The 25,284-nt window shown below is 38.6% G+C and overlaps 1 protein-coding gene across 3 annotated transcripts in view; it reads right to left on the bottom strand.

Annotated features, from left to right (window-relative positions):
- Positions 1-24,889, bottom strand: part of LOC149822657 (uncharacterized) — a 40,163-nt gene extending 15,274 nt beyond the window's left edge. For all 3 annotated transcript variants that reach the window (XM_089981191.1, XM_089981192.1, XM_089981190.1), the window contains exons 1-5: positions 24,757-24,889; positions 24,421-24,497; positions 22,770-22,803; positions 22,602-22,677; positions 21,586-21,718 (exon numbers count right to left, since the gene is read on the bottom strand). In XM_089981191.1, the coding sequence (XP_089837317.1) occupies positions 21,586-21,718; positions 22,602-22,677; positions 22,770-22,803; positions 24,421-24,497; positions 24,757-24,886 (450 nt within the window). In that variant the 5' untranslated portion in view covers positions 24,887-24,889. The remainder of the gene's footprint in view (positions 1-21,585; positions 21,719-22,601; positions 22,678-22,769; positions 22,804-24,420; positions 24,498-24,756) is intronic.
- Positions 24,890-25,284: the final 395 nt, after the last annotated feature.

Genomic DNA, 25,284 nt, shown 5'->3' with positions numbered 1-25,284 from the left:
AAAAAGTAAGGGGAATCCCACCAATAAGGGAGAAGGGTACCACTAAAGCAACAAGTATAGGTGGTTGAGATAATTTTTGCTAAAGAGAGGAAAGGGGCGATTTTGGGAATTCCAAGCACCCACTAAAAATGTGGGCTGAAGGTTAGGTTTTTAAAAATCAAAACTCCCCTAAGTGGGGAAGGAAATTAAATTTGGAGGAGAGGGGGGAACCAGTGGCGGAGCCAGAAGTTTTTCTTTGGGTGGGCAGACTTCGGGTCTTGGGGACAATGTTATGGTCTTGAAGGACGATCCATTTATTCGAACCAATGGCGGAGCCAAAAAAAATTGATGGAGGAAGAGTCATTCGTGGAGAGATAAAACTTAAATAAGCCTTTGAATTAAAATAATAATCGTTACAAACACAAACAACTAAATTTATGAACATAATAAGATAAAACCTTAAATTGTACTTTTAAACTAAAATAAAGATTGTTCACTTAAGAAATACAAACAACTAAATTCATGGAAATTTTACAATGGGCATCTTATATTTTTCATATTTTGAAACAATTCATAATTGCATCATCATTGATGGTATAAAATGTCTCCTTCTCTATGTAAGTAACCAAAGCATCATTGATCCATTCATCTCTCATTCTATACGTAGACGACTTTTGTTATTGTTCATAGCTGAAAATGTTCTTTCAACACTTGTTGTTGCAACTGACAAAGTTAATGCCAACTTAATCAATAGATACACATGAGAAAATACAATGTGCTTTTGAGTTGCTACCATCATCTTTGCTAGCTCTGCTAAAGATTTTAAACTTGAAAATTGATCGCTATTTCACATTTCTGCAATATATATATATATATATATATATATATATATATATATATATATATATATATATATATATATATATATATATATTCAATTGATTTTCAAGTCTAATTATGTTTACTCTAGAAATTGTACTTACTGAGCTGGTTGATTTGTTCATGATAGACTACTCACAAATTGTTTGATTAAAAAAAAGGGTTTTTTGGCTACCTAGCCAGTGCATCCTTTGCAAAACAGATGAGGAAAATGCACTTCATTTGTCTACCTAAGATTTGATATCAATGTGTAACAAGATTATGGATTGGCATCTCATCATTTATATTATAAATTTTTGGATTCCTCTAAATACAAATCTGAATATTTTCTTTAAAAAACAAATTGCACTAGGAACCATTATTCTAGGAAAACTTGGAATTTCAAAAGCATTATGGCCTTGTTTGGACTGCCAATTGATGGTAGTTAAGGATGCAAACACAAAATAAATAGTTATCATGATTTTGGAAAATTCATGTGCATGTTTTGTTGAAAAAATAGTTTCGAGAAGGCGACCTGTAAAAGGATGGATGCAGACTGAAAGCTTGGAGGCACACTATGAAGCACTCTCTGAAAAGCGACAATCACTCCCTCCCACTGGTATAAAATCTGGTGTAGTAGGGTACGATGTGCTTTTGGGATACAACTAAACCTCCACCAAACTCGCTGATGCAGATGCCTACGAGCCCGAGGGACATGGGTTACAAACACCCACATAACCCAAAACGAGACTACAACATGTGCAAATATATTTTAATAATATACCAAACATAGAGCAAAAAATTCAGTTTATTTTAACACGTTCAGGCTCATTGATCTTTGAGGCATTTCACCGAACACTTAGTGAGCGCCTCTTAAACAGAACTTTGGTATGATAAACAACGATTTATATAGAATTCTCAAAACAGATTTATGATAATCAATATATAAAACACATATTTAATATAACAAATCCAATTTCCATTTCCACATTCAAGAGGCATAACAGTCTGAATATATAAGTGTAATCAGAATTTGTCGTCCAAACTATTTCACAAATCAGTCTTGACGAGCTCAAACCCCTGTTCAACAATAACAGGAATTTGCAAGGTAATATAATGCATAAAAAAACAGATTTCATGGATAAAATAACATGAAAACACATTCAGTCATAAACAAGACAAGAATGGATGCCAAAAATGGATTCAACTAGAACAGTTTGGCGACAATTTTAGTAAAAATGACTCAACAGACTTGACGCCCATCTTAAACAAACATTCTGATCTAGATTAACAGTTTGGGAACAATAGAAATTAAACCCAAAACAGATTCAACATTAATGATAATAGAACTAAATGCAATCAGATTGGAAACACATAAATCAGTTGGGGTTTACCTGCGGCTGCAGGAGGCGTTGGTGCTCATCGTGACAGGGTTGACGCGAGGGATCGGGCCATCGGCTCGCCGGAAATCACAGAGGGGGAAACTGAGAGGGGAGGGAGCAGGCGCACGGTCGGCGATGGCCGCTACGAGAGGTGAGGAGCACGATCGACAATGGCCGTTATGGGAGGTGAGGAGAGGAGCACAGCCGGCGATGGCCGTTACAGGAGGTGAGGAGCACGACCGGCGTTACGGGAGGTGAGAAGCACGGTCGGCGTTACGCAAGGTGAGGAGCACGACCGGGACCGGCGATGTCTGTTACGGGAGGTGACTCAGATGAGGAGCACGACTGACGATGGCTGTTACACCCTACAGGAGGTGAGGAGGAAGGGGGAGGGCGGTGCAGGGAAAGACATTGTCCCTTCCCCGCGACCCTACTCCCTTAACTCTATTGGGTTCTCGGATCCGAGTCGGGTCTGGACCCGGACCCGACCCGAATCCAATACAATTTTTTGGGGTGGGCGACCGCCCACCCATGCCCACCCCTGGCTCCGCCACTGGGGGGAACGGCTGGACTTCCCTACTCTCTCTCTCTCTCTCTCTCTTGATGTTTTGGCCAGCCACCCTTTTCTTCCTTGCTGATTGTGGGGACTCCATTATTGAAGTTGGGTGGGTTGCTCCAACGAAGGAACGGGAGTGCAGCTGTAAGACTTCAAATAGGTAAGGGGTATTCTATATTTGTGTGTGTGGTTAGTGCCTTGTGGCACAGGTGTGATGCCGCACCAACGAGTTTCAATTTTTTTTATCACATAGCCTAGTACTTTCTTTATTTCATAAATTGCTGTCATAGCTAGTGTCGACATGGGATCAAAACCCTATCATGTGGATTATTCGAAAACCATTAGATTGAGTTTTTCGACTACCAAATGGTGCTGCAATCCTTTGCGTGCTGCAATCTCGATGGGGGCTAAACACTTACAACGTCAACCTCAGTACAGTCGGGTCGGACGTTGAGGGTTGTTCAACCAGGCTGGGTTTTTCTCTGTGGTAACACATGAGGTCGTAAGTTGCTGCGTCCAGCATGCACGTGATCAAATGCATCGCTACAGGGTAAACACTTTAGTAACTCTCTATTTAACTGTGATACCGAGGGAGCAGAACCTATATTTTTATTTATGCTTGGAAATACAAACTTATCTGGATAGATAGGTTTGTTTATCTCTCTTTAATTGAGTTCAGTCGTTTCATGGGCTGCATTGTCACCTTTGTAACTATTTAGATGCAGACTAAAATGAAGGCATAGTTGAAAAAAAAAAGGTCTATCAAATCTGGTTCTATGTTATGATTGTTCATTTAAGGGTTACGATCAAGGGTTGTGTTCACAACTCCATGATCTTTGTTGATCCAGCTAGTTACTGACCCAAAAAGTGTGTTTACACTAGTGCTTAAACATGTCCGTTAGTAGCCTCTCATCAGGTTTCACGAATTCACCGTGAACCTTAACTGCCACAGTATCATTGTTGAAGATTTTAGTTGTTTTATTCAATATTATCCAATACATCATAGTTGACTTACAATAACATAGTAATAAGAAAATCTAACTTGTTGGGGGTGTTATTGTTTGTTTTAAAAGCTTGTAGCTCTTATATGTATTGGTTTATTTGCAGTTATGTATGAGTGTTGGATGTGTTTTTTTTTTTTTTACTCATGCTGGTCTTTATAATTATTTACTAGTTGTAGTCACATAAGCAATGTGACTACATATTACAAATGTGCAGATTTGTACATACGACCTGCACACCCACCATTTCTAAATGCCCAACAGAATACCCAAACTATGTGCATCTCATTGAAAAAAAAAAAACAGTGATTATTGACTGTATGACACTTGTATTGAATCACGAGGAGTGGTTTGTAAATGTTGTTTACTCTTTTTGAACTTGCATACACCAAAAACGTTAGTTACTAAACCTTATTAACTAGGTGGAAGCATATGTATTGACTCAACGTCTTAATGAACCAAGAAGATATTTTGGTAGTATGCAGTTAAACATGTGAAGGGCTATATCTGAGTCGTTAGGTTGTACACACCACTTCAAATGATAAAAAAGTCAATACAACCTATAATATATATATATATATATATATGCTTTATTGCTGATATTACGTTTCTAAGCACAAGTCTGACTATAGGGTTGAGTACATCTATGTAAGATCCAGCATATAGATGCATAAATATATTTATGCATCCAGCCTCTTATGTGGGGAGTCTGCTGGGAGTATATCTGGGTCTTTACACAGGTGAAGGTCATGCCACAACATATGCATACTTATTATTAACACAGATCGGTCATGTGAATTCATGACAATGACGCAGCAAAATATGCATATTTGCTATTAACGTAAATCTGTCATTGAATTTCATGTCAGTACCATTGCAGCATATGCAAGTTTGCTATTGTTACGAACCTACCGTTGAGGTCATGTAAGGCATACAACAGCATATGTAGGTTTGCGATATATATGATCATGTCATTGTATTGGGGAATTAATACAAAATTGGGTTATATGTGAGAATCAGCCATAATACGTCGAGCTGTGAATAATATATATATATATATATATATATATATATATATATATCAATTAAACCATGCCATGTGGATGGCTTAGTTCGTGGGTACGAATGTGTACGCCATAGCTCATAAACAAATACGTAATTGTGGGTTCCGAGTCTAGCCATGTTTCGAGAAATGCTATGTTGATGGTGCTTATAGCACCCGAACCTTAAAATGCATACAATGTATGTGAACCCGAGTCGGGTTCAGGATTTTGGAAATCCTCGTGGTGTGATAGCTCGCACATGGTTATAAAGAAAATGTTAAATAAAAATATAACAATAAAACCTTTGAGATTCTGGGTACACCTGCAAGATGGTGTATGTTACCGGATTCTTCGGGCTCTGGGTATACCTGAAAGATGGTATATGTTACCGGACCCATGATCTACCTTGAAGAGGGTCGGATACGATGTAGAATGATTATGCGTACCCATAGGGTAATGGAAAGATAAACATAAAACGTTTACATTGTTCTCGTAGATGTTTGTGAATAAATATTGTAATCCTTGTAGTGGATCTTGTAAATGATAAAAACACATAGTGCGTGTAAGAATGAACACACACCTGGTATTTCTTGTTTCATAGCAAAGTAGAAAGCTTGCCTATTTCAGTAGAATTTCCCTTCTTAGTAAGTTATATTGCCTGGAACTTTACAATTATGATATCTGTAAATGTTGCATATATTTGTACACAGGACACTGAGCACAACATATAAATATAATACTTCTTACGCAGACAGGGGAGTCTGACCCTTCTGCTTTAAATATTTTTTTCAGGAAGCAACTAAATCGGAGCATCGTGGGCGTCGCGTATGAAAGTAGTCAAGAGATCTCAGTTTTTCAATGTTTTTTGTTTGAACTCTGATTAGTAGATTTACATTTTTGTTATGGGATGTAATTAATAACATTAATGCTTTAATTAATGAATGCTATGCTTTTATTACTTCTCTGTTTTACCCTGTAATGCGCCCAACTCTTGTTTTCACACTTTCGCTATTTCAAAAAAAAAATTTACTCCAAAATTTTTACTATAAAAAGTTGGGGCGTTACACACTCTCTCTCTCTTTATATATATATATATATATATATATATATATATATATATATATATATATATATAGTGTAAATGCTTAATGAAATATGCTTCATGATATGCGCTTAATGGGTTTTTTTGTCCTTGCAATGTTTTTTTAGTAGTTTCGACCCCATAAATGTGTTGGTTATGGTCGGTTTATGAGGAATCAACACCTGAATCATGTGTTTTTCATGAAAAAAATGATATTTAGAGCCTAAAAAATTTACAAAGATTTTAGACCATTGATTTTTCAAACCATATAAAAACCAACCCATGTCTCTGAATCAAACACTTCAAAAGGACGTTTATAAAATCAAGCACATTGTAAGGTCAGAATTTAACAATAAAGCAAAAAAAAAAACTGAAAACCCCATTAAGCACCTAAGCTCATATATATATATATATATATATATATATATATACACACTTGGATAAAATGCCCGTGAAATTTTTGACTTCTTGGTTCCTAGTATAGGAATGGGCCTCCAAAATCCAGATTGCTTTCCACATCAAAGGTCTTACCCTGACCGCCTCCTTAACATCCTTCATCATTTTTCAGAAGTTCCAAAATTCAGGAAATTCTAGGAATTTTGGCGCAATCCCGACGAAAGGACACAAATCGTGATGACTTTAAGGTCCAACATGGGGACGCAATAGGGCCATTTTGGGGCGATGGATGCTAAAATATGTAGTAGGTAAAACTTCGAAGCAGGTTATATGTTCTCCCCCGAAGAGGGCAGTTAGCTACATCTTGTGTTCGGGGGGTCCCAATGAGCACCACATATTTAAGCATGTGTGTCTCGTATCCCCATGTTTGTCAGCATTAATCAGCGTTGGGGTTTGATACGATTGCAAAGACTTAAGTACCCTCTCCTCCATTGGTGCAAAAAAAAATGACGATTCTAGAAAAGGAGTGGTTGTAAAGACTTAAGTGCCTCGAAGATGATTATTTAAGACCAAGTCTCTACACTGCAGGATTATCCGAGAAAGAAATCTCCCCTGAAGGAGGCCATGTGTAAAACCCGTAAAATTTCGATAATTATCAAACTAAATAAAGGATAAAATCCTTTGAAATAAATACGATAAAATGATATAGAGTCGATCCAAATGGATCTTGAAATCCAAACTGGATCAACTGGATCCAGTATCTTGATTCGGGTACGATGAATGGAGTTGGATCCTGGATGGATTCGAAACCCAATTAGAATCCAATTGGATCGTAATGGATCCAAATAAGGTTGAATTGCGAACAAGATCCAAAAATCTAGTTAGAATGTTCAAAAGATCTAAAATATAGTTTTTATCCAACTCGTATTTGAGATTCGTCATGAACCAAATTCGTATACATATGAATTAATAAGGACCTATCATGCAACAAGAGGTGAAGCAGTGTTATGGCAAAAGGTCTTGCCTAGTCGGGAGGGAACCTGAGTTCAAATTTCAATAGCCTTATACTCGAATTTTTACAAGAGGATGTGTCTTTTGCCAAAAATGTCATTTCTGGAATTTTCGCCAAAACTTTAATAAAGGTTAAATATAATAATGTTGCAAGAAATTACAATGAAACATGCAATGGCGCACTGGTGGGGCTCGTTACCCCTTGCAGAAGAGGACCCCAGTTCAAATCCCCGGGTGCACTAAGGATATTTTTGCAAAAATATTTTATAACCAACGAATTTTTTTAGTAACTCCTCATTAAGGCGACTTTAATAGAAAACACAATTTTTTTGGGAAACCCAACCGTCCAGCAAGGGGACGCCTTCCTTCCATTTTTGAAATGGAAGGGAGTTTCAAGAATAGGTATTAATGGGAGTAACAAGGTGGGCTCTTAATGAGCATGCGTGGGATTGTGAAAAAAAAAAAACTTGAAAACTGAAAATTTCTTCTTTCAAGAGAAGTTAAAGAAGGGGCGTTTTTTTTTAGAAAAGGCTGAACGTTGGGCCACCTTGGAAGCCCAACAGTTCAGCAATTGGGAAGGCTGCAATAAAAGCCATATTAATTTTATGTTTTTTTTTAGAAAACCCTACAACAACTAACGAGATACCTTGGAACCCAAGGCCTCTTGCTCTCTCTCTCTCTCTTTCACGCCCACCCTCTCTCAGCCCAGCCGTGAGGCATACATGGTTGCCTCAACCATTATTTCTCTCTTGTTCCAGTTCCTATTCAGTTTTTTTTTTTCAAATTCTTCTCTCTCCCTCTCTCAGCCCAGCCGTGTGAGTTAACTTGATGGCGCCCTCCACCATTGATTCAAGCAGAGGAAGGTTCGATAGTACTGAAAACCACCAACCGAGGTTGAAGGGAAGCACCGAGATGGACGATACTTCAAAACCAACCTATCGGTTTTATTCAGATTTTTTTATTTATCGAGAGGTAAGGAGATCGTATCTACATGCATGTGTTCGGTGCCCTGTAGCACAAGTATGTTGCAGCACCTTTCAATTTTTTTTAGTGCATCCCGTACCTGTATAGTTGATTAGGATCATGTGGTATGCGTAGACATGGGTAGTTCGGATATGTAAGACCATACACATATGTTGTACCGAAACTTGCAAAGTATATATTGAGTCACGGCTATTCAAAAACATAATTTTTTTTTTCTAGTTGACGTGTATGGGTTGGTCGATATAATCAGGAAGTTAAAATCTGCAGTAATACGTTAGAACTGATTTACACATTTGATTTGTTTTTATAGAGTTGAACTAAAGAAAAATCGACAGAAAAGAAAAAAAAATTATTGTTTTGGTTTACATCAGTAAGCCTTAGAATTAGCGTTGGGTTTGAAATAGTTAGGCAAGCAATCTGTCATAAAATTTTAATTTTTATGCATTATCGTCAGTTTTTGACGTCCAGCATAATATCAAATTTTATTTGTGTATCCTTGCAATTTTTGACAAATGAGATCCACAACATAGATAGAAGCTGCGTTATTTCTGAAACAGTCCACTAGGTATGAGTTGGCTCTATTAGGAAGTGAAATAAAACATGGAAATCAGAACCACACGACCTGCACACATGAATGTTAGAAAAAAAAATGTATTACTTCATGTTTGTTGGTCTTGCCTCTATCGTGAATGTTTAAAAATTTAATTTGAACAAGGCATGTTGTATTGGACATTAAACAATTATGCAGTGGCTGCTGATTATTTTTTTTTGACAACACGTGGCTGAGATTTTTTTTTTATTGGTGAACTACATGGGTTAAGTTGGAAGATGCGCAGTACCCTACTGGGCGCTGCAGCCACTCATGGTAGCAAGCCATCACCGATTCGATAAGCGGGTACATGCCATCAACGTGTGAGTTGAGCACGCTAAGTCTGAAACAAATGGTGAACCAGCTGGGGCTGATGGCGCTCAACCTATCACCTCGGTTCATGTGGCTCAATACTTGCCAAACACAACCAGCTGAGTCCACTATGTGGAGTAGAGTGGCAGCCACTGCCGCATCCTGGCAGGCACAACCAGCTGGGATCAAACGATCCCAGCTCCTCACTAGTAGCCAGTTACAAAAAAAACAAAAGAATGGTAGTGCCATGTAGGGTATTGATGTCATCAACAAAAAGGAAAAGAACACTAGAGACATATGGTGCAGCATAGGCTTTAATTCATATCTTTGAATTCTTTCTTTTGCACATGTAGTTATGCATGTATAAAGATACTTACCAGAGTTTTTAATCTTTGCATATCTAAGAAACAAGATATCTATGCCAACAAAACCGTAGGGGACATAACCAGATGAAGCTAAATCCAACTTTCCACAAATATCCAACATGCTGGAAACGTGATTTGCAAAATGGTTCAGAGTCTATGTCATAGTCCTCCTACCATGGTGAAAAGCTAGTAAAATTTTCTGTAATCAGCTGTCAGGTATGCCACCGTGTGGTGGGACACGTTGTAGGTTAAAAACCAAGTGGTACTAACTGGTAGGCGTCTGCCTAAAGCCCTGCCTACCTTGTACCAAGGTGACCAGCAAAGTGCAAAAATTCCATCAGTACTCAAATTGCACGGCTACAGTGGTCGCAGGGTCGCCACTGACTTGGCGCAGCCCAACTTTCTAGCACAGCAGGCTGGGATCAAACGATCCCATCCCCTCACTAATACCCAGTAACAAAAAGGGGTATGTCACCCTGTCAACATTCCCAGTTGTGGCTGCCATGAATTATCGGCTCGTTTATGACTCAGGGCAGCCCAAATACAATCTAAAGAGTATATACATACATAAAGATATACATATATGAGAAAACAAAAAGGTTCATTATGGTCTTATAAATGATAAAAGCTTGAAGTTGAGAAACCTCAATTGTATACATATTCTGGTCTATTTGTCAGTCTTAAAGAAGTATAGAAATTTGAATGGTTGGCCAGCATGGTATACGCAGACACGCTTTTGCAAAAGTTACATTTTTGTACTGTTTGTTCCTAAAATGAATGTTTATCTCATTCTCGAGTTGAGCAATGCCAAGTGTACTTGTTATTTTCCTACAATAAAATGTGTTATATGGAAATTTCACCATTATGCACATATTCAGAGTAGGTTTGAAAAACACTGATGCACACATACATTTGTAATGGCAAAAAGCTCACTTTAGTGCACATGTTTAAAAAACACGATGATTTATCATATGCTTATGAAAAGAAAGTTATGTGTCAATGAATGTAGTGAATGAATGAGATATCCATGACATATTCTTGTTGCACATAGTTTTTGTAAGTGATTGACATACAAAGGTTGTGACCAATGTTTCAATGCATAAATTGTCTGTTGCTAAATGTATATTTTTGTTATAATTGCACAAATAAGAGAAAAACTACAAAGACATGATAGTACAAATTGAAATTGAGCATGTCAAATCCTTGTGATGCCATATGGGCACATATGATGCTAAGTAAATTGCATATAATTGAATCCTGATTGCATGTAAATGTTATGATATGTTGTTGTGCTAGTTGATCTATGCTTGTTCTACAAAAGTTTGCGTAATAAAGGATAATTTTCATGCCATGATCATGTGAAAGCTCAAAACCGCGCTTGCGGTCTTATGGGACCATTATAGTGCCAAACGAGCACTTATGAAAAGTTGTACTTGAGACATGCCTTATGAGTGCATGGTCAGTGAGGTACCACACGTTCACCCGAGCTCAGACATAAAACTTTAAAATGCTGAAAGTATGAGTACTCGGCACATAGTTGAGCCAAAATATTGAAAAAAAATCATGGTTGTTGCCTATTGGGCAGTTAATGGGCAAAGTGCATACACTGAGATCACCCTGAGTGTGGGTTGGGATTTTGGAAATCCCCGGTTGTGCAATGACTTGCACACAAAATAAACAAGAATGAAAAATATGCACATCTAAAATAAAAATGAGGGGATTCTGGGTATACCTGAAAGATGGTATATGTTACTGGTTTCCCGGGATATTGGGTATACCTAACAACGGTATATGTTACTAGTTTCCCAGGGCTCTGGGTACACCCGAAAGATTTTGTATGTTACTGGACCCATGGTCTACCTTGGAGAGGGTAGATGGTACAAACTTCGTGGGACATTTTAGTTTTGTGAGAGCGAAGCGTCTCACTCGGTCCCCAGTCCTCGGAGTTAGGGGACCAGGACTACCAATTCGTCCTAGGTGGTAGATCCAAGTCTTCTGCAGAAGTACAGGGTGCATCCTAATTTTAGTTCTAGCCATTGGGGAGTACTCTCTCGGTCGTGAACCGTCCCCTTTGGATATCCGTACGGCTAGTCACACGGGTTATAAAATAATAAACCCCCGTGTGGTCTCGGTCCGCTACGATGTCGAATGCCTGTGCGTACCCATAGGGTAATTAACAAGATGAAACATAAAGTTAGTGCATTAAGAAAGATCTTCAAGTAGTTACATACTACTCGATGTTGAAATTGTCGGAGTAAGCTGTGACTCCTGCAGGGCATGATTCAAATTGGTTCTCCTTTACATGGAAATTGTGATAACTTATGAATGATGTGTTGAACATTGATGTTTGTGCTTTATGCACACTTTACATGAAATGTTGTAGTTAAGTCAGGTGTACATCCACATTAGTTTCAAAGTTGTCATATGAATATGGTCTATGCATATGATGGATCGTGCTTTGATGTTGATGGAATATATCATGAAATGCTTGACTTTATTGACTTGTACATTTATCAATTGTTAAATAGTTATTAGTTCTATCTAAACTTGTTGCACATGTACTTGTACACGTGACACTGTGCACACTCATATGGATATTATGCTTCTTACTCAGACGTGGTAGTCTGACTCCTTCTGATTTAATATTTTTAGGAAAATTGTATGACAAGCAATTGCAGTTGTCGCTGCGGACAGTGCTATGTGACCATATCTTCTTCGGATGTCCTGAGGATTTCTGACTTGTAATAAATCTTCAAGTTGTAAATGATAACTTGTTGTATTTCAATGCAAGAATTTATTTTACTTAAATGCCTTGAGTCTGTGCTATTACTTGTAACCCGCCCAAATAATTTGACTAAGGATTTAATAAAGTTTTCCGCTGTTGTTTAGAAAAAAAAAATTATTCCAAAATTTTCAAGTTAAATATTTGGGGCGTTACAATTATGGTATCAGAGCAGGACAAGAATATATGGTTCATGGCATCCCAGCGAACCTGCAAAAGCTCTGTAAGTGTTTAATTTTGTTTTCTAGTTGGTAAAAAAATTGAAGTATTACATAAATTTTTTTTTAGCACCTAGATATATTGTTAGGGACACTATTAGACTTAGCGATGTTACTATGTAGGTTCTTTGGGAACCAAGAAGAATATTTTGAGGAAAGGATTCAATGAAACGACTTTAAGTTTAATACTTGAAATGGTTTAATCTAGAATGTTATACCCGATCTTAATTGAATTCGATCCAGGACATAGGGTCTAACAACTCAAGTTTCAATACACATTGAATACTGAATCATAGTTGACCTAATTGATATATGGAGGTTATATGTATATATACGTCACTTTCTAGTAATGAAGGCTATGCCATTAGGGGCTTCAAATAGGAAATTTCACTACATTAAATAGGACCCTAACACGAGATGCAAGGTTTATACTTCAATTGGTTTTGAAGTATCATCTAATACAACACACATAGTTAGATACTCCAATCCATTTGATTGGTCTTTTCAACGAATTTCGCAGACGAAATTCTTTTTAGGGGGGAAGGATGTAAAACCCGTAAAATTTCGATAATTATCAAACTAAATAAAGGATAAAATCCTTTGAAATAAATACGATAAAATGATATAGAGTCGATCCAAATGGATCTTGAAATCCAAACTGGATCAACTGGATCCAGTATCTTGATTCGGGTACGATGAATGGAGTTGGATCCTGGATGGATTCGAAACCCAATTAGAATCCAATTGGATCGTAATGGATCCAAATAAGGTTGAATTGCGAACAAGATCCAAAAATCTAGTTAGAATGTTCAAAAGATCTAAAATATAGTTTTTATCCAACTCGTATTTGAGATTCGTCATGAACCAAATTCGTATACATATGAATTAATAAGGACCTATCATGCAACAAGAGGTGAAGCAGTGTTATGGCAAAAGGTCTTGCCTAGTCGGGAGGGAACCTGAGTTCAAATTTCAATAGCCTTATACTCGAATTTTTACAAGAGGATGTGTCTTTTGCCAAAAATGTCATTTCTGGAATTTTCGCCAAAACTTTAATAAAGGTTAAATATAATAATGTTGCAAGAAATTACAATGAAACATGCAATGGCGCACTGGTGGGGCTCGTTACCCCTTGCAGAAGAGGACCCCAGTTCAAATCCCCGGGTGCACTAAGGATATTTTTGCAAAAATATTTTATAACCAACGAATTTTTTTAGTAACTCCTCATTAAGGCGACTTTAATAGAAAACACAATTTTTTTGGGAAACCCAACCGTCCAGCAAGGGGACGCCTTCCTTCCATTTTTGAAATGGAAGGGAGTTTCAAGAATAGGTATTAATGGGAGTAACAAGGTGGGCTCTTAATGAGCATGCGTGGGATTGTGAAAAAAAAAAAACTTGAAAACTGAAAATTTCTTCTTTCAAGAGAAGTTAAAGAAGGGGCGTTTTTTTTTAGAAAAGGCTGAACGTTGGGCCACCTTGGAAGCCCAACAGTTCAGCAATTGGGAAGGCTGCAATAAAAGCCATATTAATTTTATGTTTTTTTTTAGAAAACCCTACAACAACTAACGAGATACCTTGGAACCCAAGGCCTCTTGCTCTCTCTCTCTCTCTTTCACGCCCACCCTCTCTCAGCCCAGCCGTGAGGCATACATGGTTGCCTCAACCATTATTTCTCTCTTGTTCCAGTTCCTATTCAGTTTTTTTTTTTCAAATTCTTCTCTCTCCCTCTCTCAGCCCAGCCGTGTGAGTTAACTTGATGGCGCCCTCCACCATTGATTCAAGCAGAGGAAGGTTCGATAGTACTGAAAACCACCAACCGAGGTTGAAGGGAAGCACCGAGATGGACGATACTTCAAAACCAACCTATCGGTTTTATTCAGATTTTTTTATTTATCGAGAGGTAAGGAGATCGTATCTACATGCATGTGTTCGGTGCCCTGTAGCACAAGTATGTTGCAGCACCTTTCAATTTTTTTTAGTGCATCCCGTACCTGTATAGTTGATTAGGATCATGTGGTATGCGTAGACATGGGTAGTTCGGATATGTAAGACCATACACATATGTTGTACCGAAACTTGCAAAGTATATATTGAGTCACGGCTATTCAAAAACATAATTTTTTTTTTCTAGTTGACGTGTATGGGTTGGTCGATATAATCAGGAAGTTAAAATCTGCAGTAATACGTTAGAACTGATTTACACATTTGATTTGTTTTTATAGAGTTGAACTAAAGAAAAATCGACAGAAAAGAAAAAAAAATTATTGTTTTGGTTTACATCAGTAAGCCTTAGAATTAGCGTTGGGTTTGAAATAGTTAGGCAAGCAATCTGTCATAAAATTTTAATTTTTATGCATTATCGTCAGTTTTTGACGTCCAGCATAATATCAAATTTTATTTGTGTATCCTTGCAATTTTTGACAAATGAGATCCACAACATAGATAGAAGCTGCGTTATTTCTGAAACAGTCCACTAGGTATGAGTTTGCTCTATTAGGAAGTGAAATAAAACATGGAAATCAGAACCACACGACCTGCACACATGAATGTTAGAAAAAAAAATGTATTACTTCATGTTTGTTGGTCTTGCCTCTATCGTGAATGTTTAAAAATTTAATTTGAACAAGGCATGTTGTATTGGACATTAAACAATTATGCAGTGGCTGCTGATTATTTTTTTTTGACAACACGTGGCTGAGATTTTTTTTTTATTGGTGAACTACATGGGTTAAGTTGGAAGATGCGTAGTACCCTACTGGGCGCTGCTGCCACTCATGGTAGCAAGCCATCACCGATTCGATAAGCGGGTACATGCCATCAACGTGTGAGTTGAGCATGCTAAGTCTGAAACAAATGGTGAACCAGCTGGGGCTGATGGCGCTCAACCTATCACCTCGGTTCATGTGGCTCAATACTTGCCAAACACAACCAGCTGAGTCCACTATGTGGAGTAGGGTGGCAGCCACTGCCGCATCCTGGCAGGCACAACCAGCTGGGATCAAACGATCTCAGCTCCTCACTAGTAGCCAGTTACAAAAAAAAAAAAGAATGGTAGTGCCATGTAGGGTATTGATGTCATCAACAAAAAGGAAAAGAACACTAGAGACATATGGTGCAGCATAGGCTTTAATTCATATCTTTGAATTCTTGCTTTTGCTCATGTAGTTATGCATGTATAAAGATACTTACCAGAGTTTTTAATCTTTGCATATCTAAGAAACAAGATATCTATGCCAACAAAACCGTAGGAGACATAACCAGATGAAGCTAAATCCAACTTTCCACAAATATCCAACATGCTGGAAACGTAATTTGCAAAATGGTTCAGAGTCTATGTCATAGTCCTCCTACCATGGTGAAAAGCTAGTAAAATTTTCTGTAATCAGCTGCCAGGTATGCCACCGTGTGGTGGGACACGTTGTAGGTTAAAAACCAAGTGGTACTAACTGGTAGGCGTCTGCCTAAAGCCCTGCCTGCCTTGTACCAAGGTGACCAGCAAAGTGCAAAAATTCCATCGGTACTCAAATTGCACGGCTATAGTGGTCGCAGGGTCGCCACTGACTTGGCGCAGCCCAACTTTCTGGCACAGCAGGCTGGGATCAAACGATCCCATCCCCTCACTAACACCCAGTAACAAAAAGGGGTATGTCACCCTGTCAACATTCCCAGTTGTGGCTGCCATGAATTATCGGCTCTTTTATGACTCAGAGCAGCCCAAATACAATCTAAAGAGTATATACATACATAAAGATATACATATATGAGAAAACTAAAAGGTTCATTATGGTCTTATAAATGATAAAAGCTTGAAGTTGAGAAACCTCAATTGTATACATATTCTGGTCTATTTGTCACTCTTAAAGAAGTATAGAAATTTGAATGGTTGGCCAGCATGGTATACGCAGACACGCTTTTGCAAAAGTTACATTTTTGTACTGTTTGTTCCTAAAATGAATGTTTATCTCATTCTCGAGTTGTGCAATGCCAAGTGTACTTGTTATTTTCCTACAATAAAATGTGTTATATGGAAATTTCACCATTATGCACATATTCAGAGTAGCTTTGAAAAACACTGATGCACACATATATTTGTAATGGCAAAAAGCTCACTTTAGTGCACATGTTTAAAAAACACGATGATTTATCGTATGCTTATGAAAAGAAAGTTATGTGTCAATGAATGTAGTGAATGAATGAGATATCCATGACATATTCTTGTTGCACATAGTTTTTGTAAGTGATTGACATACAAAGGTTGTGACCAATGTTTCAATGCATAAATTGTTTGTTGCTAAATGTATATTTTTGTTATAATTGCACAAATAAGAGAAAAACTACAAAAACATGATAGTACAAATTGAAATTGAGCATGTCAAATCCTTGTGATGCCATATGGGCACATATGATGCTAAGTAAATTGCATATAATTGAATCCTGATTGCATGTAAATGTTATGATATGTTGTTGTGCTAGTTGATCTATGCTTGTTCTACAAAAGTTTGCGTAATAAAGGATAATTTTCATGCCATGATCATGTGAAAGCTCAAAACCGCGCTTGCAGTCTTATGGGACCATTATAGTGCCAAACAAGCACTTATGAAAAGTTGTACTTGAGACATGCCTTATGAGTGCATGGTCAGTGGGGTACCACACGTTCACCCGAGCTCAGACATAAAACTTTAAAATGCTGAAAGTATGAGTACTCGGCACATAGTTGAGCCAAAATATTGAAAAAAAATCATGGTTGTTGCCTATTGGCAGTTAATGGGCAAAGTGCATACACTGAGATCACCCCGAGTGTGGGTTGGGATTTTGGAAATCCCCGGTTGTGCAATGACTTGCACACAAAATAAACAAGAATGAAAAATATGCACATCTAAAATAAAAATGAGGGGATTTTGGGTATACCTGAAGGATGATATATATTACTGGTTTCCCGGGATACTGGGTATACCTAACAACGGTATATGTTACTGGTTTCCCAGGGCTCTGGGTACACCCGAAAGATGGTGTATGTTACTGGACCCATGGTCTACCTTGGAGAGGGTAGATGGTACAAACTCCGTGGAACATTTTAGTTTTGTGAGAGCGAGGCGTCTCACTCGGTCCCCAGTCCTCGGAGTTAGGGAACCAGGACTACCAATTCGTCCTAGGTGGTAGATCCAAGTCTTCTGCAGAAGTACAGGGTGCACCCTAATTTTAGTTCTAGCCATTGGGGAGTACTCTCTCGGTCGTGAACCGTCCCCTTTGGATATCCGTACGGCTAGTCACACGAGTTATAAAATAATTAACCCCCGTGTGGTCTCGGTCCGCTACAATGTCGAATGCCTGTGCGTACCCACAGGGTAATTAACAAGATGAAACATAAAGTTAGTGCATTAAGAAAGATCTTCAAGTAGTTGCATACTACTCGATGTTGAAATTGTGGGAGTAAGCTGTGACTCCTGCAGGGCATGATTCAAATTGGTTCTCCTTTACATGGAAATTGTGATAACTTATGAATTATGTGTTGAACATTGATGTTTGTGCTTTATGCACACTTTACATGAAATGTTGTAGTTAAGTCAGGTGTACATCCACATTAGTTTCAAAGTTGTCATATGAATATGGTCTATGCATATGATGGATCGTGCTTTGATGTTGATGGAATATATTATGAAATGCTTGACTTTATTGACTTGTACATTTATCAATTGTTAAATAGTTATTAGTTCTATCTAAACTTGTTGCACATGTACTTGTACACGTGACACTGTGCACACTCATATGGATATTATGCTTCTTACTCAGACGTGGTAGTCTGACTCCTTCTGATTTAATATTTTCAGGAAAACTGTATGGCGAGCAATTGCAGTCGTCGCTGCGGACAGTGCTATGTGACCATATCTTCTTCGGATGTCCTGAGGATTTCTGACTTGTAATAAATCTTCAAGTTGTAAATGATAACTTGTCGTATTTCAATGCAAGAATTTATTTTACTTAAATGCCTTGAGTCTGTGCTATTACTTGTAACCCGCCCAAATAATTTGACTAAGGATTTAATAAAGTTTTCCGCTGTTGTTTAGAAAAAAAAAATTATTCCAAAATGTTCAAGTTAAATATTTGGGGCGTTACACCATGAACATCAACCCTCTCACTCTCTCTCTTCCTTCTCTTTCTGCTTCTGTGCACATCCAGCAGAAAATCCTACATTGCTCCATCAAGCACTGACTGACCTGCACATTGACTATTGTGGAGCCTGATTCAGAGTTTTTACCCTTACGGGAGGAGGGTTTGGGGGCTCCTCCCAGCGTGGGTAGCATCATTCAACTAAATGAGTTGTGGATCATGTTTTAGAGTTTTTACACTTACAAGAGAGGGGCCTAGGGGCTCCTCCCAGCGTGGGTAGCATCATTCAACTTGAAGAGTTGTGGAGCCTGATTCCGAGTTTTTACACTTACAGAAGGGGGGTCTGAGGGCTCCTCCCAGCATGGGTAGCATCATTCAACTTGATGAGTTATGGAGCTTGATTAAGAGTTTTTGCCCTTATAGGAGGAGGGTTTGGGGGATCCTCCCAGCGTGGATAGTATCGTTCAACTTGATTCATTGTGGAGCCTGATTCAGAGTTTTTTCCCTTACAGGAGGAGGGTTTGGGGGCTCCTCCCAGTGTGGGTAGCATCGTTCAACTTGATGAGTTGTGGAGCCTGATTCATAGTTTTTGCCCTTACAGGAGGGGGTTTGGGGGTTCCTCCCAGCGTGGGTAGCATCATTCAACTTGATGAGTTCTGGAGTCTGATTTAGAGTTTTTGCCCTTACAGGAGAGGGGTCCGGGGGCTCCCCCCCGGCGCAGGTCCTGCTCGAGGTAGCATCACTGTATAATTTTTTTATTTTCTTTCCCTCTTTTAACTATAAAAAAAGAGCAATAAAGCGTTTTGTTTAATTGTGGGGCTCATGTTTCCTTCAGTTGTTTCTTGCTCGAGGTTTTTGTAACACCTCTTCCCATGATTTTTCTATTTTTTTTTTGTTTCTTTCCCATGATTTTTTCAATGACTCTGCTACAGCGATTTTTAGTGTTGTCGGGTCTCCAACGAGCCCTACAGCGATTTATAGTGTTGTTCGGTCTTTCAACAGTAATTTGTAGTATTGTCAAGCCTTTCCACAGTGATTTATAGTGTTTTCGGGTCTCCAACGAGCCCCACAACGATTTATAGTGTTGTCCGGTCTTTCAACAGTAATTTGTAGTATTGTCAGGCCTTCCTACAACGATTTATAGTGTTTTCGAGTCTTCAATGAGCCCCACAATGATTTATAGTATTATCCGTCCTTCCAACAACGATTTGTAGTATTATTGGGCCTTTCTACAACGATTTGTAGTGTTTTTGGGTCTCCAACAAGCCCCACAGTGATTTATAGTGTTATCCGGTCTTCCAACAACGATTTGTGGTGTTTTCCGTAAATCACTATAGCGCTTTATAGTATTTTTGGGTCTCTATCGAGCCCCACAACGATTTATAGTGTTGTTGGATCTCACTATAGCGATTTGTAGTGTTATTCAGTAAGCAAATCGTTGTAAATCGCTACCCGAATTAGGACAAACTTGTCAGGTCCATATCTCCCTAACCAGAGGTCATATTCCAAATCCGTAAAAAGCGGTGTCTTTGTTATTGAGTCTAGTTTATTCTTATAAATTTTCAACGATTTTTATTGTCATTGCGTTCCCCATTTTAACTAAAAACCAGATCCCTATTATTCTATTGTCATTTCTTGGACCCGCGTCGGGGGGGAGCCCCCGGACCCCCCTCCTGTAAGGGCAAAAACTCTAAATCGGGCTCCATAACTCATCAAGTTGAATTATGCTACCCACGCTGGGAGGAGCCCCCAAACCCCCTCCTGTAAGGGCAAAAACTATGAATCAGGCTCCACAACTCAATAAGTTGAACGATGCTACAGTCAGTGTGCAAGTCAGTCGGTGTTTGATGGAGCAATGTAGGATCGTCTGTTGGATGTGCAAAAAAGTAGAAAGAGAAGGGAGAGAGAGTGAGAGGGTTGATGTTCATGGCCTTCTCTAGAGAGAGAGAGAGAGGGTTTTACAGTGTTTTATGGAGAAAGAAGGAGAAGAAGATGACGATGAAAAGTTCAAACAAACATTTTTGATGGCTCAGGTTCATTTCGCCGAATGACCATCGGATCGCCGGCTCACCATCGGATCGTCGGCTCACCATCGTTTCACCGGATCACCATCGGATCGTCGGCTAAGGTTCGTTTCGCTGTGTAGACTTTGAAGAGTCAACATCATCCTCGACTTTCTGGATGAAGAACATGTTTGTCTTTTTTTTAAACCGTTTGTTTTCCTTTTTTGAATGAAGGATATTTTTGTCATCTTCTCAAACCATCGTTTTATGGCAAGAATAGCAAGAAAGGGTACTTAAGTCTCTGCAACCGCACCAGACTCCAATGCTGAGTGATGTCAACATACACGGGAATACGAGCCCCATGTGATTATATACGTGATGCTTTTTGGGACCCCCAAACACAGACATGGGATTCAGTGAATCATCGAGGGCGAACATACACCACCCTTCAAGGTGCATGGAGGATTGAAATTTTTCCAACGCGACAATGCACTGTAGCTAGCGGTTGGAACGGGAATGATGACTCATAATGATAACACAAAACACCCCAAAAGTTATTAAATTAAATAAAAAAACAGGAAACCTGCATTGGGCCAAAATTGTTCAACAATATCACTTAAGAGTCAACTCATGAGTTGCAGAAGCGGTTGGATGTTCTATTTGTTTTTTAGACAGAGAGAGAAGAGAGGTGTTTTGAGATTTATATGCTGTGCAAAGATAGACATGCTGTGGTTTTTCAACCACCCACAATGGCCATCTCTAAAATAGACTGCAATGGTAAATTCAAATATTTTTTTTCTATTTTTAACACTGGTTTTACTTTTATGTACGTATGCATGTGTGTACCATTCTTGTACCTTGATGAAAATAAAAAAAGCTATATAAGTTCAGAGAAGCATAGAAAACGATGGGTACCTCGACTTCAGCGTTCTGATATTCATTATTTTGTTGTCTAACTTGCAAATACTCGCAATTCCCTTTCCACATGTCCACCGCATTGCATGGTCTCCTTTTGCCTACCGATTCTTCCATTTTTGCCTCCCATTTCCTGTCAGAAGGAAGGGAATTCAGGTGCTAAAAAAACAAAAAATCTACAATGATCCTTACTGATGAGCAATCTCGAGGATTGGTTTCAAAAAATGTTCACCAAGTATGTAAATTGCAGATAATCTTGACCTTGCAGCTCAGTTGAATATGCTTGTGAATTCTCTAGCCAAGTCAATGGCGCACCAAACTAACACTTCAAATATAATTGAACGGCCATTGACAAAAAATTGTGATCCCAGACCCGGTATTCATTATGATCCCAAATTTTCAGGATCTTGGCCAGCACTTGGCTCATCCAAATGTCACTTGGGCTAGTCGGCAAACAGGAGGGCACCGCCATTTTTTATGTTGTTTTCAATGTGACCTACGTTTAAAAGAGGTTATTTTTTATGGCTACTTCTGACCATTCATCAAAACAATATTTTTCCAGATGAATGCTGCACCCATCTTGAGAAATGCCAAGATGGATGGCTGTCAGTAGGGGTGGCAAAACCTGACACGACCCGCCAACCCGCCTCTTAGGCGGGTTAGGGTTGGGCTTAAGCCAACCCGTTTAATAAAGGAGTCGACCGCGTAACCCGTTTATTAAACGGGTCGGGTTCGGGTTGGGGGTATGCCAACCCGGCTGACCCGTTTAATAAACGGGTTAGGCAGGCGGGTCAACCCGCCAACCCGTCTGCCAACCCACCAACCCGACCCGCCAATTCGTCTGCCAACCCGACCCGTCAACCCGACCCGCCAACCTGACCCGTGAACCTGAGAACCCGTTTACCCGACCCAACCCATTTATTAAATGGGTTGGCGGGTCGTTTATTAAAAAAAAGAAGTACAAAAATAACAAAAAAAAGAAAAGATGGTGTAGGTGTGTGGCCCGCAGAACTTACGTGTCGAATGAACAACCATGGTTAGATTCTGATTCATGTTGATCCTCATAGCGAAATTCCCTCTTGGCGTGCATCTCTGAGCATGAACAATAAGAAAGAAGATTTACTTAATTTAGTTGTGTTTATTGGAATAAAGATATTAATAGGAACTGGGAGCCCTCTGTTTACCTGTCTTGATGCCATTCTTGGCACTTCTATACATCTGCCACAGTAAAAACGAACATAGAGAAGCAAACGGTTAGTTCTTGATCAGTTCTGAACCCATGAAATTACAAAAGAAAAGTAGCGGAGAACTAGAACTCTGTAAAAAGAACTGCGAGTGCAATTCTTTCTGGGATTAGGACGATGATATAGAGGGAATCTCTCTCTCTACGAATAGATAAATTTTCTGTTAAGGGAATGAATATATATACCAGGCCTCAAAGAAATAATTGCACAACAGTTTCCTTATGCTTCCTGCCCTTGACAACAGAAAATTTTGCATACAATGTTATGAAATTTCGTCTCTTCAACTATAATCGATACCTACAAAAGCGTATCAATTCCCCTTTTGTGGGATAGTGACAAAACCTTTTGCTTATTTTTTTTCTAGAACGTGGCAACATTAGTATTAAGCAGTAAAGCCTTTCTTCCTTCCGATACGTCCTGTTTTTAGCTGCTGCTGCTTTTTCTTGAATTTCTTTTTAGAGCTTGCATTAGGCTGTGCTCACAGGCTATGAGGGTACAAATTATGTTCAAATATAAACACAAAACACTATGCTTGCCATGTTTTCACACACTAGCTAGATGCAGTGAGTGCTCAACAAGAATCATCACCAACTCTGCAAGAAAATCCTTCCATAAATGGACCTCATTCAGCCATCCATAAATGACTTTTAATGTTGATGGGCAGTGTAAGCTACTTAAACAGTTGCTTTTTAAGCATAATATTTTTTAACCAAACTATAATGGGCTCTTCCTCTCACCGATGCATGAGCCGGAGCATATATGTTAAATGTCAATCCATATGTTGACCAATCTTAAATTTATGTCTTAAAACCTTCATGAAAGTTTGCCACATAGTAGATCTGAATTAATACCATTCTTTAATGGAAAATAAAGTGTAGCCTTAACTTAAAAATAAAATATCAATATTCATTTATGGAGGAACGGATTGGGTGAGGAAAGTTTTAAATCCATTTCAAGTTATTGATTGTTTATGAAAATTACTTTACGTAATTATGCGTTGCAAGTTGTAAGGTGAAATCTCTTTGCCAATTCAATGAAATATGTTTTCTTTGAAAAAAAAAAATTGAACTGTGATTGTAGGAATTTCATACTATAAGCTGCAATTGAGAGAGAGAGAGATAGAAGATTGTAAAGACTAATTACAGTTCGAACTTATTAGTTTTTTCCAATTAACCATATCTCCTTTTTTCATGAAGGAAACCCCTCTCGGGGAACCGGGTCACTTAATGGGTCTTGCCTCCCTGCGAGGTAGAACTTTGGGTTGAGGACACGACCACAAAGCCTTATGTGCCCCAACCGTCATAAAGAACCGGCAGCCCCCATGCACCAACAGGATTCGATCCAGGGCCTTCAGCTTGACATTAGACACCGCTGACCACATAGGTAACCACCGCAGTGGCTGTGTCTACTTTTAACCTTGAGAAAAAAGATAAATTAAGAAAACCGGCTTTTAATTGTGGATTCAAATATTCATGGACCAACATATTATTTTTTTCTATTTTCATGATTTTGATATTATGGTAATTACTGCTTTAAGAGAGAGCAAACTGCTTCAATCTTGAGAAAGCATCAAAAGAATAACGATCATCACCTGAAGATGGCTCTTTACATGAGAAATCTTCAATCCAATCACTCCCATCATCTGAAGAACAAGCTTTGGCGTCGCCTCTGCAATCGCACACAAACTTATCAAATAAAAGCATCATCATCTTTACCATCACCACAATCGTCATATTCTTCTTACCACTGCTACTGTTACATAGACTAAATCTAGTGAATTAACGTTCTTCAGCATGAAAAAAGGAAAAAACGAATTTCAAGGCATAACTAATGATGATGGTCATGCTGAAATCTAGTGAATAATGTTCTACAGCATGAAAAAGAAAAGAAAGAAACTGAATTCAAGCTGTAAAAAGGAAGAGCATACTGTGATGACCACCAAGGCGATCGATTGCATCCACAAAGCAACGATGAAGCTCAGGAGTCCATTGAAGGCGAGGCGTCTTCGATCTGATGTACTGCCTAACACCTCCTCCTATCTTCTTGTTACTTCCCATTTTTTTCTTTTTCCTCTTTGAGGCTTCTGCTTGTCTTTTTTATCTTTTGTGCCTGCCTTAGAAAATGAAGGACATGGCAGTATAAGAAAGAGACATATATAGATGCAATGGGAAGGAAGGAAACGACACCAAACGTCGCTTTTTAAGAGAGAATAAGCTCAGCCCCATACTGTACGTTTAGACACTCAACTCAACCACTGTAGAAAAGGTTTCTGAAAATGCTGTTCTCAGCCACCCATACCATCAGTATGTTAGGTGTAAGAAGAAAGGGAATTGAGAATTCAAATATGAAACGTGGGCTGTTTTCTTTCTTTTTGGAAAAAGTGGTTTTGATGACGTGGAATAGTCTCATATTGATCGTGTTTGAGTTTGTTGTGGGCTTTATAACCCATATGTAA

This window comes from Nuphar pumila, chromosome 11 (assembly GCF_984573655.1).
Source record: "Nuphar pumila chromosome 11, dmNupPumi1.hap1.1, whole genome shotgun sequence".
Classification (NCBI taxonomy): Eukaryota; Viridiplantae; Streptophyta; class Magnoliopsida; order Nymphaeales; family Nymphaeaceae; genus Nuphar; species Nuphar pumila.
The sequence above is the reverse complement of the archived record's forward strand: the minus strand, read 5'-3'. Positions and strand labels throughout refer to the sequence as shown.